At 64.7% G+C, this 10,631-nt stretch overlaps 5 protein-coding genes across 5 annotated transcripts; 3 read left to right on the forward strand and 2 right to left on the reverse strand.

Moving 5' to 3' along the window:
• Positions 1-1,742: 1,742 nt before the first annotated feature.
• EMIHUDRAFT_464004 (hypothetical protein) lies at positions 1,743-5,376 on the forward strand. The gene is made up of 9 exons (XM_005771829.1): positions 1,743-1,972; positions 2,048-2,098; positions 2,233-2,629; positions 2,701-2,730; positions 3,025-3,253; positions 3,426-3,997; positions 4,069-4,180; positions 4,226-4,484; positions 4,669-5,376. Exons 1-9 carry the CDS (start codon positions 1,849-1,851, stop codon positions 5,280-5,282), a joined length of 2,388 nt encoding a protein of 795 aa, XP_005771886.1. The 5' UTR covers positions 1,743-1,848; the 3' UTR covers positions 5,283-5,376.
• Positions 5,377-5,404: 28 nt separating this feature from the next.
• EMIHUDRAFT_208997 (hypothetical protein) lies at positions 5,405-5,956 on the reverse strand (the record flags this gene model as incomplete). Its single annotated transcript, XM_005771830.1, has 1 exon — positions 5,405-5,956. One exon carries the CDS (start codon positions 5,954-5,956, stop codon positions 5,405-5,407), a length of 552 nt encoding a protein of 183 aa, XP_005771887.1.
• Positions 5,957-6,228: 272 nt separating this feature from the next.
• Positions 6,229-6,999, forward strand: EMIHUDRAFT_208998 (hypothetical protein; the record flags this gene model as incomplete). Its single annotated transcript, XM_005771831.1, has 2 exons — positions 6,229-6,261; positions 6,343-6,999. 2 exons carry the CDS (start codon positions 6,229-6,231, stop codon positions 6,997-6,999), a joined length of 690 nt encoding a protein of 229 aa, XP_005771888.1.
• Positions 7,000-7,052: 53 nt separating this feature from the next.
• EMIHUDRAFT_208999 (hypothetical protein) lies at positions 7,053-8,175 on the forward strand (the record flags this gene model as incomplete). Its single annotated transcript, XM_005771832.1, has 3 exons — positions 7,053-7,798; positions 7,891-7,948; positions 8,044-8,175. 3 exons carry the CDS (start codon positions 7,053-7,055, stop codon positions 8,173-8,175), a joined length of 936 nt encoding a protein of 311 aa, XP_005771889.1.
• Positions 8,176-9,583: 1,408 nt separating this feature from the next.
• Positions 9,584-10,002, reverse strand: EMIHUDRAFT_209002 (hypothetical protein; the record flags this gene model as incomplete). The annotated part of the gene is made up of 3 exons (XM_005771833.1): positions 9,584-9,676; positions 9,795-9,851; positions 9,997-10,002. 3 exons carry the CDS (start codon positions 10,000-10,002, stop codon positions 9,584-9,586), a joined length of 156 nt encoding a protein of 51 aa, XP_005771890.1.
• Between the last annotated feature and the right edge of the window lie 629 nt (positions 10,003-10,631).

The raw sequence follows: 10,631 nt of genomic DNA on the forward strand, positions 1-10,631 counted from the left end.
CAACAAACAAACGTCTCGCGCGCGCGCGTGAACAGGGCCCCCCAAACGTACTTTAAACAACCAAAAACTGTCTCCAGGGGCGTCTCCAGGGGCCAGCAGGCAGGGGCAAAGGGAGAAGTTCAGCTCTAGAGAGGCCGGTTCTAGCGAGGCTCCCGGCTGTGACGGCGAACCATTCTGGCTTTGTTGAGGGACTACAACTGTAGCGCGTCGGCAGGATCCCCAAAACCGTATAAGCCCCCCAAATTGAATTCGACCGCCCAAAGCCGTCCCCCCCCCCGCAAACTCTAAACCACCATAAACTACACAAAACAGGGGCTCCAGGCCCCAAATGACGTGTGAGTGTTAGAGTTGTTTGGTATTGCTAAAATCTCTCTCTCGGATCCAGAGAGATTTTGAGCAATACCGGTCCATCTCGAGCTAGCTTTTCGCTGCAGCTCGAGGCCGCGCCATCCTGACGTTTGAGCCATGTTCGTGCATGCAAACAACAAATCTCTCTCTCTCTCTCTCTCTCTCTCTCTCTCTCTCTCTCTCTCTCTCTCTCTCTCTCTCTCTGCATGCATGCAGATCGCTCGCTCGCTTGAATGTGAGAGAATGTGTAGAGGCGGGATGTTGCGAAGATTTCTTTTAGAGAGGCTTGTGTTTTAAGAATTCTTTTAGAAGGCGAGGTCTTCGTTTTCTTTTGTTAGTGCCAGTGCGCACCAGCCAGAAAGAAAACACAGAAGCCAAAGGAGGGAGGAGGACGGCACGAAAGAAAGAAAGAAAACAGAGAGCCAAACGAGGGATAGGGGAGGAAGGAGGACAGGGTCCCCACCTGCACGAGCAGGATTTTGGACGGCAATAAATAAATAGACTGACATCTCCAGGGAGAGATGGGCGACGCACACGAACACACAGAGGGACAGTGCAGAAAGAAAGAAAACAGACAGGCCAAGGGAGGGATGGGAGGACGGCACGCCGCCACCACACAGTTTTAAGAGGGACAGTGCACGCCGGCACGCTGAAAAATTCTTTCGGAGTGTTAGTGCCAGTGCGCGCCAGGCCAGTTCAGGCATTCGCAAGTAAAATTCTTTCGGAGCCGGCGCGCTTCCAGCTGCGCGCTTCGCCGCCGTCGCACATGTTTGTATGGAGGACGCTCTCGCAGCGTTCGCCGCCAACCGGCTAGCCACGCTCTGGGAGTCCACGCTCGGCCTCCTCGAGCGCGGCAAGGCGGAGGACGACGCAGGAGCGGTCTCGGCAGCGACGCTGCTCTACTCCGAGGCCGTCGGCGGGCTCGAGGCCCTCCTCGAGCTCGAGACGTCTCCAACGCGCCTCGAGCTGCTCTCCGCACGCCACGCCGAGTACAGCCAGCGCCTGGCCGAGCTGCAGCGACTCGCGCTGCGGCAGGCAGCCACCTCGCAACCGCCTCCTGCTTCAGCACCGGCGACGGCCTCGCCACCGCCAGCTCGCGCTCCGTCCCCAGCCGCACCGCACGCCTCCAGCTCGCGCTCCGTCCCCAGCTCGGCGGCACAGCCGGCGGCGGGGCACACGAACGCCTCCAACCCGGCGGCGCAGACTTGGGCCGAGGCGAGCGCATCGAGTCAGCTGCACCTCATCCGTTGTGTCTCACTTTCATCTGATTTACAGGCGAGCGCTGCTCTCCGCATCGAGTCAGCTGCGGCGAAGCCGTCGGCGGCGCCACTGGCGTCGGCCAAGCTGCACACCGAGCTCGCCGTGCAGGCGGACGAGGCGGACGAGGCGGACGAGGCGCTCGAGCTGTACACGTCTGCGGCGGAGCACCTCCTCTCTGCCCTGAGGCTCGAGGAGGGAGGGCACGCGGCGGCATCGATCCGGCTCCGGCTCGGCGCAGTGATGGACCGCGCCGAGCAGCTCAAGGGCGGAGGACGCGGGCCAGCCCCCGCCGGCCCGGCGCCGGCGTCAGCGCCGGCCGCCGCCAAGCCCGCCGCCAAGCCTGCCGCCAAGCCCGCCGCCAAGGGCCACCTCTCTCTCTTGTGCCGCGGAGGAGGTCGCCAGCCCCGACCCTCACCCGCCTTCCGCCCTCTGACCCCAGGCGGCCTCTCCGACGAGGAGAAGAAGGTGCTCGCCCGCTCGTCTCGGATCGGCAAGCTCGTCCACTACCCGTGGCATGTCCAGGACACGTCCATGACATGTCCGGGACATGTCCTTAGGCAAGCTCGTCCACTACCCGTGGCATGTCCAGGACACGTCCATGACATGTCCGGGACATGTCCTTAGGCAAGCTCGTCCACTACCCGTGGCTCGGCGACCAGGCCAGAGAGCGCTTCGCCTTCGGCGCGCCGTGGTGCGACCCGGACGGCCTGCTGCTGCTCAACGGCGAGCAGCGGGCGCACTTTGGGCGGTGGGCGCGCCCGTCCGAGTTCATGCGCGGCGAGCCAAGGATGATCTACCTCGTGTCGCCGCTCACCATCACGCAGACCATCATCACCGACTGCTCCTTCGTCTCGTCCCTCGTGATCGCCGCGTCCTTCGAGCGCCGCTTCCGCACGCAGCTCGTCACGGCGATCCTCTACCCGCAGGACCGCGCAGGCGTGCCCATCTACAACCCGGCGGGCAAGTACATGGTCCGCCTCAAGTTCAACGGAGTGAGCCGCCGCATCCTCGTCGACGACAGGCTGCCGCTTCACACCTCCTCTTCACACCCCCTCTTCACACCTCCTCTTCACACCTCCTCGTCGACGACAGGCTGCCGCTCGACCGGCACGGGCGGCCGATGTGACCCCGGTCGCCTGCCGCGGGGTCCGTGAGGGGCGGCTCGTCACTCGTCGGGCCGTGAGCAGGTGCTCGCACTCGTCCCACCGAGATATGGGGAGATAGGGGGAGATTGGGGGAGATATGGGGAGATAGGGGGAGATGTGAGCAGGTGCTCGCACTCGTCCCACCGAGATAGGGGGAGATTGGGGGAGATATGGGGAGATAGGGGGAGATGTGAGCAGGTGCTCGCACTCGTCCCACCGAGATAGGGGGAGATTGGGGGAGATATGGGGAGATGGGGGGAGATGTGAGCAGGTGCTCGCACTCGTCCCACGCCGAGGAGCTCTGGGTGTCAATCCTCGAGAAGGCGTACATGAAGGTCAACGGAGGGTACGACTTCCCCGGCTCGAACTCGGGCATCGACATGCACGCCCTCACCGGCTGGGTGCCCGAGCAGCTGCGGACGGACAGCGGCGACTTCAAGCGCGACCGGCTGTGGCAGCGCATGACGTCGGCGTCGAAGTTCGGCGACTGCCTCATCACCGTCGCGACCGGGTCGAGGGGGGAGTCGGCCTGTTCGTGATACCGGTATGAGTTGTCAACTATTCACTCCTCATGTACAGGCCGATGGAGGAGTCGGCCGCCGACGCAAACGGCCTCGTGCCGACGCGGCGCACGCAGAGGGCCTTGCGTGAGCCTGGAGCCTTTGCCGATAGGCGCTCGGCCTCGTGCCGACGCACGCGTACGCGGTGCTGCAGGTGCGCGCCGCGTGCGGCGTGCAGCTGCTGCAGCTCAAGAACCCGTGGGCGCGCAAGCGGTGGCGCGGCGCCTTCTCAGTCTTCGACCGACAGCGGTGGACGCCGGAGCTGCGCAAGGCGTTCGGCTTCGACCAGCAGGCGTCGCTGCAGCAGGACAACGGCATCTTTTGGATCGACTACGACTCGCTGCTCCGCCACTTCGAGGGCGTCTTCCTCAACTGGAACCCGCAGCTCTTCAAGCACCACACCGTGACGCACGGGCAGTGGCCGCCCCGCGCCGCCTTCCGCGACGACGCCGTCGACCTCGGCACCAACCCGCAGTACCAGCTCACAGTCAACGTGCCGCCCGCCGGCGCGGCGACGGCGGTCTGGGTCCTCCTCACCCGCCACTCCTCGCGGCCGTACAACCTCGCCATGGCGGAGGGGCGGGACGCCTCTCGCGACGCCTTTCTGACCGTGCACGTCTTCCGCGGCGGCGCACGCGCCCACTACCTCGAGCGCTGCTGGATGCAGGGAGTGTACTCCAACCGGCCGCACGCGCCCTGTCCGGCTCGACTTGCCGACGGACACGTCCGCGACGTGTCCCGGACATGCCCCACAGGCCGCACACGCTCGTCAAGTTCGACTTGCCCGCCGCGTCCGCGCCGCAGCAGCTCACCCTCGCCCTCGCCCAGTACAAGCCGACCGACTCGCAGGCCGGCCGCTCGCCGCGAGTGACTAGTGAATCGAACCCTCGACTCGAGAGGAATGCCCCGCAGGTCGACTTCTCGCTCGACGTCTACGCGCAGGCGCCCTTCACCCTCCGCCCGATCGCACCGCCCGAGCCGACCGCGTCGCGCCTCACCGGCGCGTGGAGCGGCCGCACCGCCGGCGGCTCCTCGAACCACGACTCGTACGTCGACAACCCCCGCTTCCTGCTCGAGCTCCCCTTCGCCGCCAGCCCGGTCCTCGAGCTCGCCGCCGTCGGGCTGCGCGGCGGAGGCGCAGACTTGGCTGACCCGGCCGCAGCTCGGACGCGTCCGTGACGCGACCGTGACGGAAGCCCCACGCCTCGTCCCGCAGGCTCGAAGCCGGAGGACGTGCAGCTCGGGCTCGCTCTCAGCCCCGAGGCGCCGACGGAGCAGCCGGCCGGCGCCGGCGCCGCGCGAGGCACACCGCACCGGGACCCTCCTCGAAACCTTCTCTCGGAGCCTTCCTGCAGGCGACGCGCGCAAGTGGCCGCTCCGCTCGGGCGACTACCGACCTGGCGGCTGTCGGCTGGCGGCGGCCTCCCTCCCTGCGGGCCGCTGGCTCGTCGTGCCGTCCACCTTCACGCCGGGCACCGAGTGCGGCTTCGAGCTGCGCGCCTCGGCGGGCCGGCTGGCGGCGCTGCCCCACGAGGCGCACGGGCTGCAGCGGCAGGCGGTCCAGGGGGCGTGGGACCGGCAGAGCGCCGCCGGCTCTCCGAACCACGGCGCCTTTTGGAAGAACCCGCAGCTGCAGCTCGTCCTCTCGCGCCCCGCCGAGCTGCTGCTGCGCCTGCGCGCGCCCGGCACGAGAGAGGGCCGCTCGGCGGCGCCGCCCTCCCTGTGCGTCGCTCTCTTTGACGGCGGCGAGCAGCGGACAGAGGCCACGGGCCACGGCCTCTCCCGCGCGCGCGCCGTGTCCGAGGGGGGGCTGTACGCCTACCCAGCGGGGGGCGCGTGCTTGCCGCGCACGCCACTCCCGGCGGGCATGTATGCGGTGCTGCTCTCGACGTTTGACCCGTACGTGGGGCCGTGGGAGCTTGTTATGTACGCCACCGAGGGGACGCTGAGGGTGGCCTCCTTCCGCTGAGAGAGCCTGAGTGTGCGTGTGTGATCTGTGATGTTGTGGCTTGTGTGCACCCGCGGAGACTTGTTTTTTTTCGAGTAAGACACGGACATATTTCGATCACCCAAACCCGCTTGCGTGCGCGTCTACCTCAGCAGCTTCAACAGCTCCGGCATGTCCCGCGAATACGAAGCAAAGTACAGTTGCGCCGCCTTGCCGTCCCTTTTGCTCGCTCCAAGAGCCACGCCGTCGAGGTCCAGGAAGACCTTCTTCGCAGCCTTTTTCGACACATCGTCGTTCGTGAGAAATCCGACGGCCTCACGTAGGTCTCGGCTGCCGCCCAGCAGCTGCGATATCGCAGTCCAGCGCGACGAGGCGATGAGCTCGCCGAGTCCGCTGAGCTTCTCAGCGGCCGCCCGCAGCTTTTCGAGCGCCGCACGCTGGTCAGGCGTCGAGTACAGCTTCGGCTCGCTGCTCTCGTACACCATGCATATCCCCGAGCCAGGCTGGGCGAAGAGGCACGCATTGGAGGCATCGCCAGCCGCCATCGACGACTTGGAGCCGTCCATATTTGCGAAGGTGCCAGCCTTTGCAGCGGCGGGCAGCGGCGGCAGCAGCGTCGCGATCCCTGCCGACGCCGCAAGGTCGATCGCGGCACGACGAGGCAGGAGAGCTGGCGAACACGTCAGAAGCAGCATATGTGTACACACACACACACACAGGGAAACGCCTGGTGGCTTTGCTCGGGAATATACACGCCGCCCCGGGCCACAAAAAAGAAAACCCTGCGCGCAAAGGCGGCATGCCGTCCTCCCATCCCTCCCTTGGCGTGTCTGTTTTCTTTCTTTCTTTGCTATAAAGGACGGAGAAAGAAAGTCAGCTGCCTCATGTTCCGTGCCCGTATCGTACGTTCGCCGTTCATCGCCGACATTGTCGCGCCTGCTCTCCCTCGAGGATGAAGACGGCCACCATGAAACTGATGACCGTCGACGATGCGCTCGAGGTTGTCGCGGCGGCCCTCCGACCCACGCTCACCACCACCGCGCTCCACCTCCCAATCCACCGCGCTCCACCTCCCCATCAGGAGCTCGGCGTGGGCTGCTTCACCGTGCAGTTGATAATGGTGTGTGGCCTTGGTTGGCTCGCCGACACCGCGTGGATCACTGCAGTCATCTCGGCGACCGTGCCCGTCCAGTACGAGTTCCCGGGCCTGTGGGAGCTGGGGTCCATCAGCATCAACCCGGCAGACTACCTGCTGCCCCTGCTCTTTGCCTGCCAGGGGGTGGGAGGCGTCATCTTCGGCCCGGTCGCCGACTCTTTCGGCCGCCGCCTCGCCTTCATGCTCACCCTGCTAGTCTCCGGCTCCGGCGGCGTCATCGGGGCTTGCGCGCCCAACATGCTGATCCTCGTGCTTGGCGTCGCCGTCGCGGGCGTTGGCGTGGGTGGCAACATGCCTGTCGATGGCGCCCTCGCGGTCGAGCTGTGCCCCCGCAGCGCGAGAGGCAGACTGATGACGCTGCTCACCATCTTTTGGAGCATCGGCGGCGTGGTTATGTACCTGGTCGCGTGGGCCGCCATTCCAAACAACACCTGCGACCCTCCCGATCAATCCCCATCAACCAAGTTGGGGGTCCAGTGGGCACCTTTGGTGGAGTTTTGCGACCCGGCGGACAACCGGGGGTGGCGCTACTGCCTCGGCAACCGCGCTTCTCCGGTGCTTTCGCCTCACGAGCCATTCTGACTCAACGCACCCCGCTGGGCGCAGGTGCCATCTCGCTCATCTGCCTCGCCTCGATGGGATCGCGGGTCGGGTGGCCAGAGTCTCCTGCGTGGCTAATGGCGCAGGGGCGCACGGAAGATGTCATGGCCGTGCTGCAGCAGATCGGCAAGATGAACGGCACGTCGCTGCCGCCCGATTTCATCCTCATCAGCAGCACCGCTGCGCCGGAGCCATCGAACTCCCCGGCCTCTCCACCGCTCACTCCGGTGTCGAAGCGAGCGACCCGGGTGGGCCCCACCTCTACTGCGTGGGACTATGACGCCGTTGCCCCGCCGGCTGACCGCTGGGCCTTCCTCCAGCTGCCTTGGATGAAGACTACCGCGGTGCTACTTGCATTTCTCTGGTTCCTCAGCAACTTTGGATACGGTGTGGCCGCGCTGCGAATCGACCTCGCCCCGCCACCCCTCACCGTCCCCATCCCGCCGCCAGGCATCTTCAACTCGATGAATCTGGAGCTTGTCGCCGCCAAGCTGGGCGGGGTACCTACGTCAGACAACACATATTTGCAGGCCATCTATATGTCTGCCGCTGCGCCCGTTGGCGCCCTCGCGGGCGCGTTCATCGTCGACTCTCCCCTCGGAAGAAAGTGGACGCTGGTCGTGGGCATCCTGACGATGGCCGCGTCGATGATCGGATTCCTGCGCACAAGCACGGAGAACGGCGTCGTGATGACGGGCGCGTTGACGCAGGCCACCTCGCAGATCATGTACGCCGCCCTCTACCTCTACACGCCGGAGGTGTTTCCGACCGCTGTGCGCGGGTGCGCAGCCCACCGCCCCGCGAGCGGCCGCCGGGAGCGGGGGCAGACGGGGCGTACACGACGCGGACCCCCTTCCCCGATGTGTCGCGCAGCACCTGCGTCTCGACGCTGTCGCTCCTCTCGCGCATCGCCGGCATCATCGCGCCAATCGTCGGGCACACCCTCTTCGGCAGCCAGAGGAGAGCGTGCCCCCATGGCCGTTGACGAGTGTTGACAGAGACCTCCCCCCCCTCCCCTCAGACAAGGGCGTGTCCGCCAACGGCGTCGTATTTGTCGGGCTCAGCTGCATCGGCACAATGGCGCCTCGCGCCACGCGCTCGCCCCGCCGATTCTCGCGCACAATCCCAATGGAGGACCCGCCATCTCTATCTGCATAGGCCCTCTTTGGCGCGCTCCTGCCGCTCGAGACGCGGAATCGAGACATCGCATGAGGGCCCGAGATGGGATTGGGAAGGTATTGGCTATTGCTGCAAGAGTGGAGCCGGGACGCGGGAGGGCCTTGCTGCCGGGATCGGCGGCCGTACTCTCTGTCTCGGCCCTACCCACACTCACCTGCTGCATGCGGAAAGGCGAAACGGCCAGGAACGGCGCGGAGGCCGGAGCCTGTCGGACCGCTGGAGGACGCCCGCCTGACGCGCGAGAGCTACAGTCTAAGTACGCCGTGTACTCAGTACTGCTGCGACGTCGCATGTACATCTACTTTACACATGCAATATATTCTCGATAAAAAGGCATCGCTGGATTTTCTACGCTACACGTGGGGCGCAGCGTCGCATGAGGAGCCAACTTCAGAGAACAGGTGAGCCCACAGTGCCGGTACTGGTTGGGTAGTAGTCTAAGTTCTGAGCCTCGAGGCTGAACGGGTCTAAGTGTGGCTAGCCACGCTGGAGTGCTTGCGCGGTCTAAGATCAGCGGGAGCCTCTTACATCGGCTAAGTCGGCCGTGGCACGGCCTGGGGCCAGGAGGCTCCTCCACCGTGATCAACGATACGGCGCAGTCCCCAAATTTTCTTCGCCTGCGGCGGGCTATCGATCCTCTTCATGCTTAGCAATCGCCGCCTCAGCATCCTCCTCTTCCGACTTTCGTTGCTGCTCCTTCATTCTTGAGCGACGTCTAGCCAAACAGTTCTCACATGACACGAAGCTCCTCAAGCTTAATCAAACGTGTGACGGTGAAGCCTGTGTGTGCTGGTCCTCTTTGAACGATCCGCGCGTGAGGTAGCATAGGGCCTTGTTGGCAGCAGCCAGCCTGTTGCTCTGCTTCGTTGCGATGAGCTGATTGGGATCGCAGAAGTGCATGCCAAGCACCGCCACGATCTTGAAGCAGAACACATCGCAACCGCATCGTCCGCACTGCCATCGGCATGCCGCGCCCGCCGCTGGCACGCATAGCGGCAGCACATGGTACGATGCGCGTACTTGAGCAGGCGTTGCGCGCCGTGAGTAGCGCACTGGCCCTGGGAGAAGGCGATATGGCGTCGTGCGCGGCATACGTTGGTCGGACGCGTCCAGGTATTTCGGATAAACCTGGAGGCTTTTCAGGTATACCCGGGTTTTGCCCGGAGTTGGCCTTATGTCGTCTAAGTTCATGGCCCCCGACCATACAGCGTCTAAGTCTGAGCCCGGCTCGGTGCGGGGGCTAAGTTGAGCGCTCGCTCGCTGCAGAGGCTAAGTGTAGAGCGACCCTCTAGCCCTACTACCCAACCATTGTGCCGGTGTGCTCAGTGGACAGTGCTGCGAGAGTCCCTGCAAAGAGAGCTCTTATTTTACCCGCCCCTGTACGCGCTCAGTAGAAATCCCGGTCGTAGTTGTCGCGTTGCATCGGTCGCTCGGCGCCTTGCACCGGGGCGCCATTCGGGCCCGTCACGTTGACAGCTGCCTGCGCAGAGAAGGGAAGGAGACGGTGCTTACACACCGCTCGCGGCACCTTCCTGGAGGGACAAACGAAGGGGGAGCGCCTGCTTCCCATTCGGCTGGAGCTCGATATCGAACTCTACCGGCTCGTTGTCGGCCAGCGAGCGGTAGCCGTCGGCAACAATGCCGGTGTGTGGCTGCTGGCTGGCCGCCGATCACGGTCGGAGCAGGTTCTTGCACCAATGATGGTCAACACGATCGCGAAGAGAAGAGAGGGGTGGTAAGAGGTTACGTATGTACGTATGAAGGTGAAGAAGCTGATTCACTTGTGGTATTCGCCCGTACTCGCATGAACCCGAACCCGCCAAACTCGTGGCAGGCTCGGCTGGTTCTCCCTTGCATTGGGCGCGCGTGTGACGCGCTGGGTCGTATGCCGCTTTTACGCATCTCGTTCTTCGACCCCCGGATTCTAGCGGTTGTCTGCGCTCGTCGATTAAAGAGGGCGCCCTGTTTAATGTTTCTCAGCTTCCCGCCGTCTTGCACAGATGAGCACGCCGCGGCGCGGCGATAGCGGCAACTACTGGAGCAACGCCCTCTGCCTCTCCCTGGACGGATTTCCCGGCGTCGAAATCAGCGACATCCGCGCGGCCGAAGCGCAGGGGCCTGCCACCATCTTCCGCTTGTTTCGTGAGAAGATGAAGCAGCATGCGCGTCTAGCCTTACAGCATCACCATATCAGGTGCTCCAGGACTGGCCATTTAATCTGCTAGCTTATATGGTGTAGGGCATGCACACAGGAGTGCCGTCCCAGCACTTCACCGCGTCGCTTATGGGCGCTGGACTCCTGCTCGTGCCTGCAAATAGCAGTGTCATCGAGCTGCCGATCGGCGATGCGGTCGACGTATGTGTTCTGGACGGCGGCGGCTCGGGCGGCGGCGGATACGGGGGCAACCGCTAGAGCCGCGGCAGGAGGGGGGGCG

Source organism: Emiliania huxleyi (assembly GCF_000372725.1).
Source record: "Emiliania huxleyi CCMP1516 unplaced genomic scaffold EMIHUscaffold_37, whole genome shotgun sequence".
NCBI classification, from domain to species: domain Eukaryota; phylum Haptophyta; order Isochrysidales; family Noelaerhabdaceae; genus Emiliania; species Emiliania huxleyi.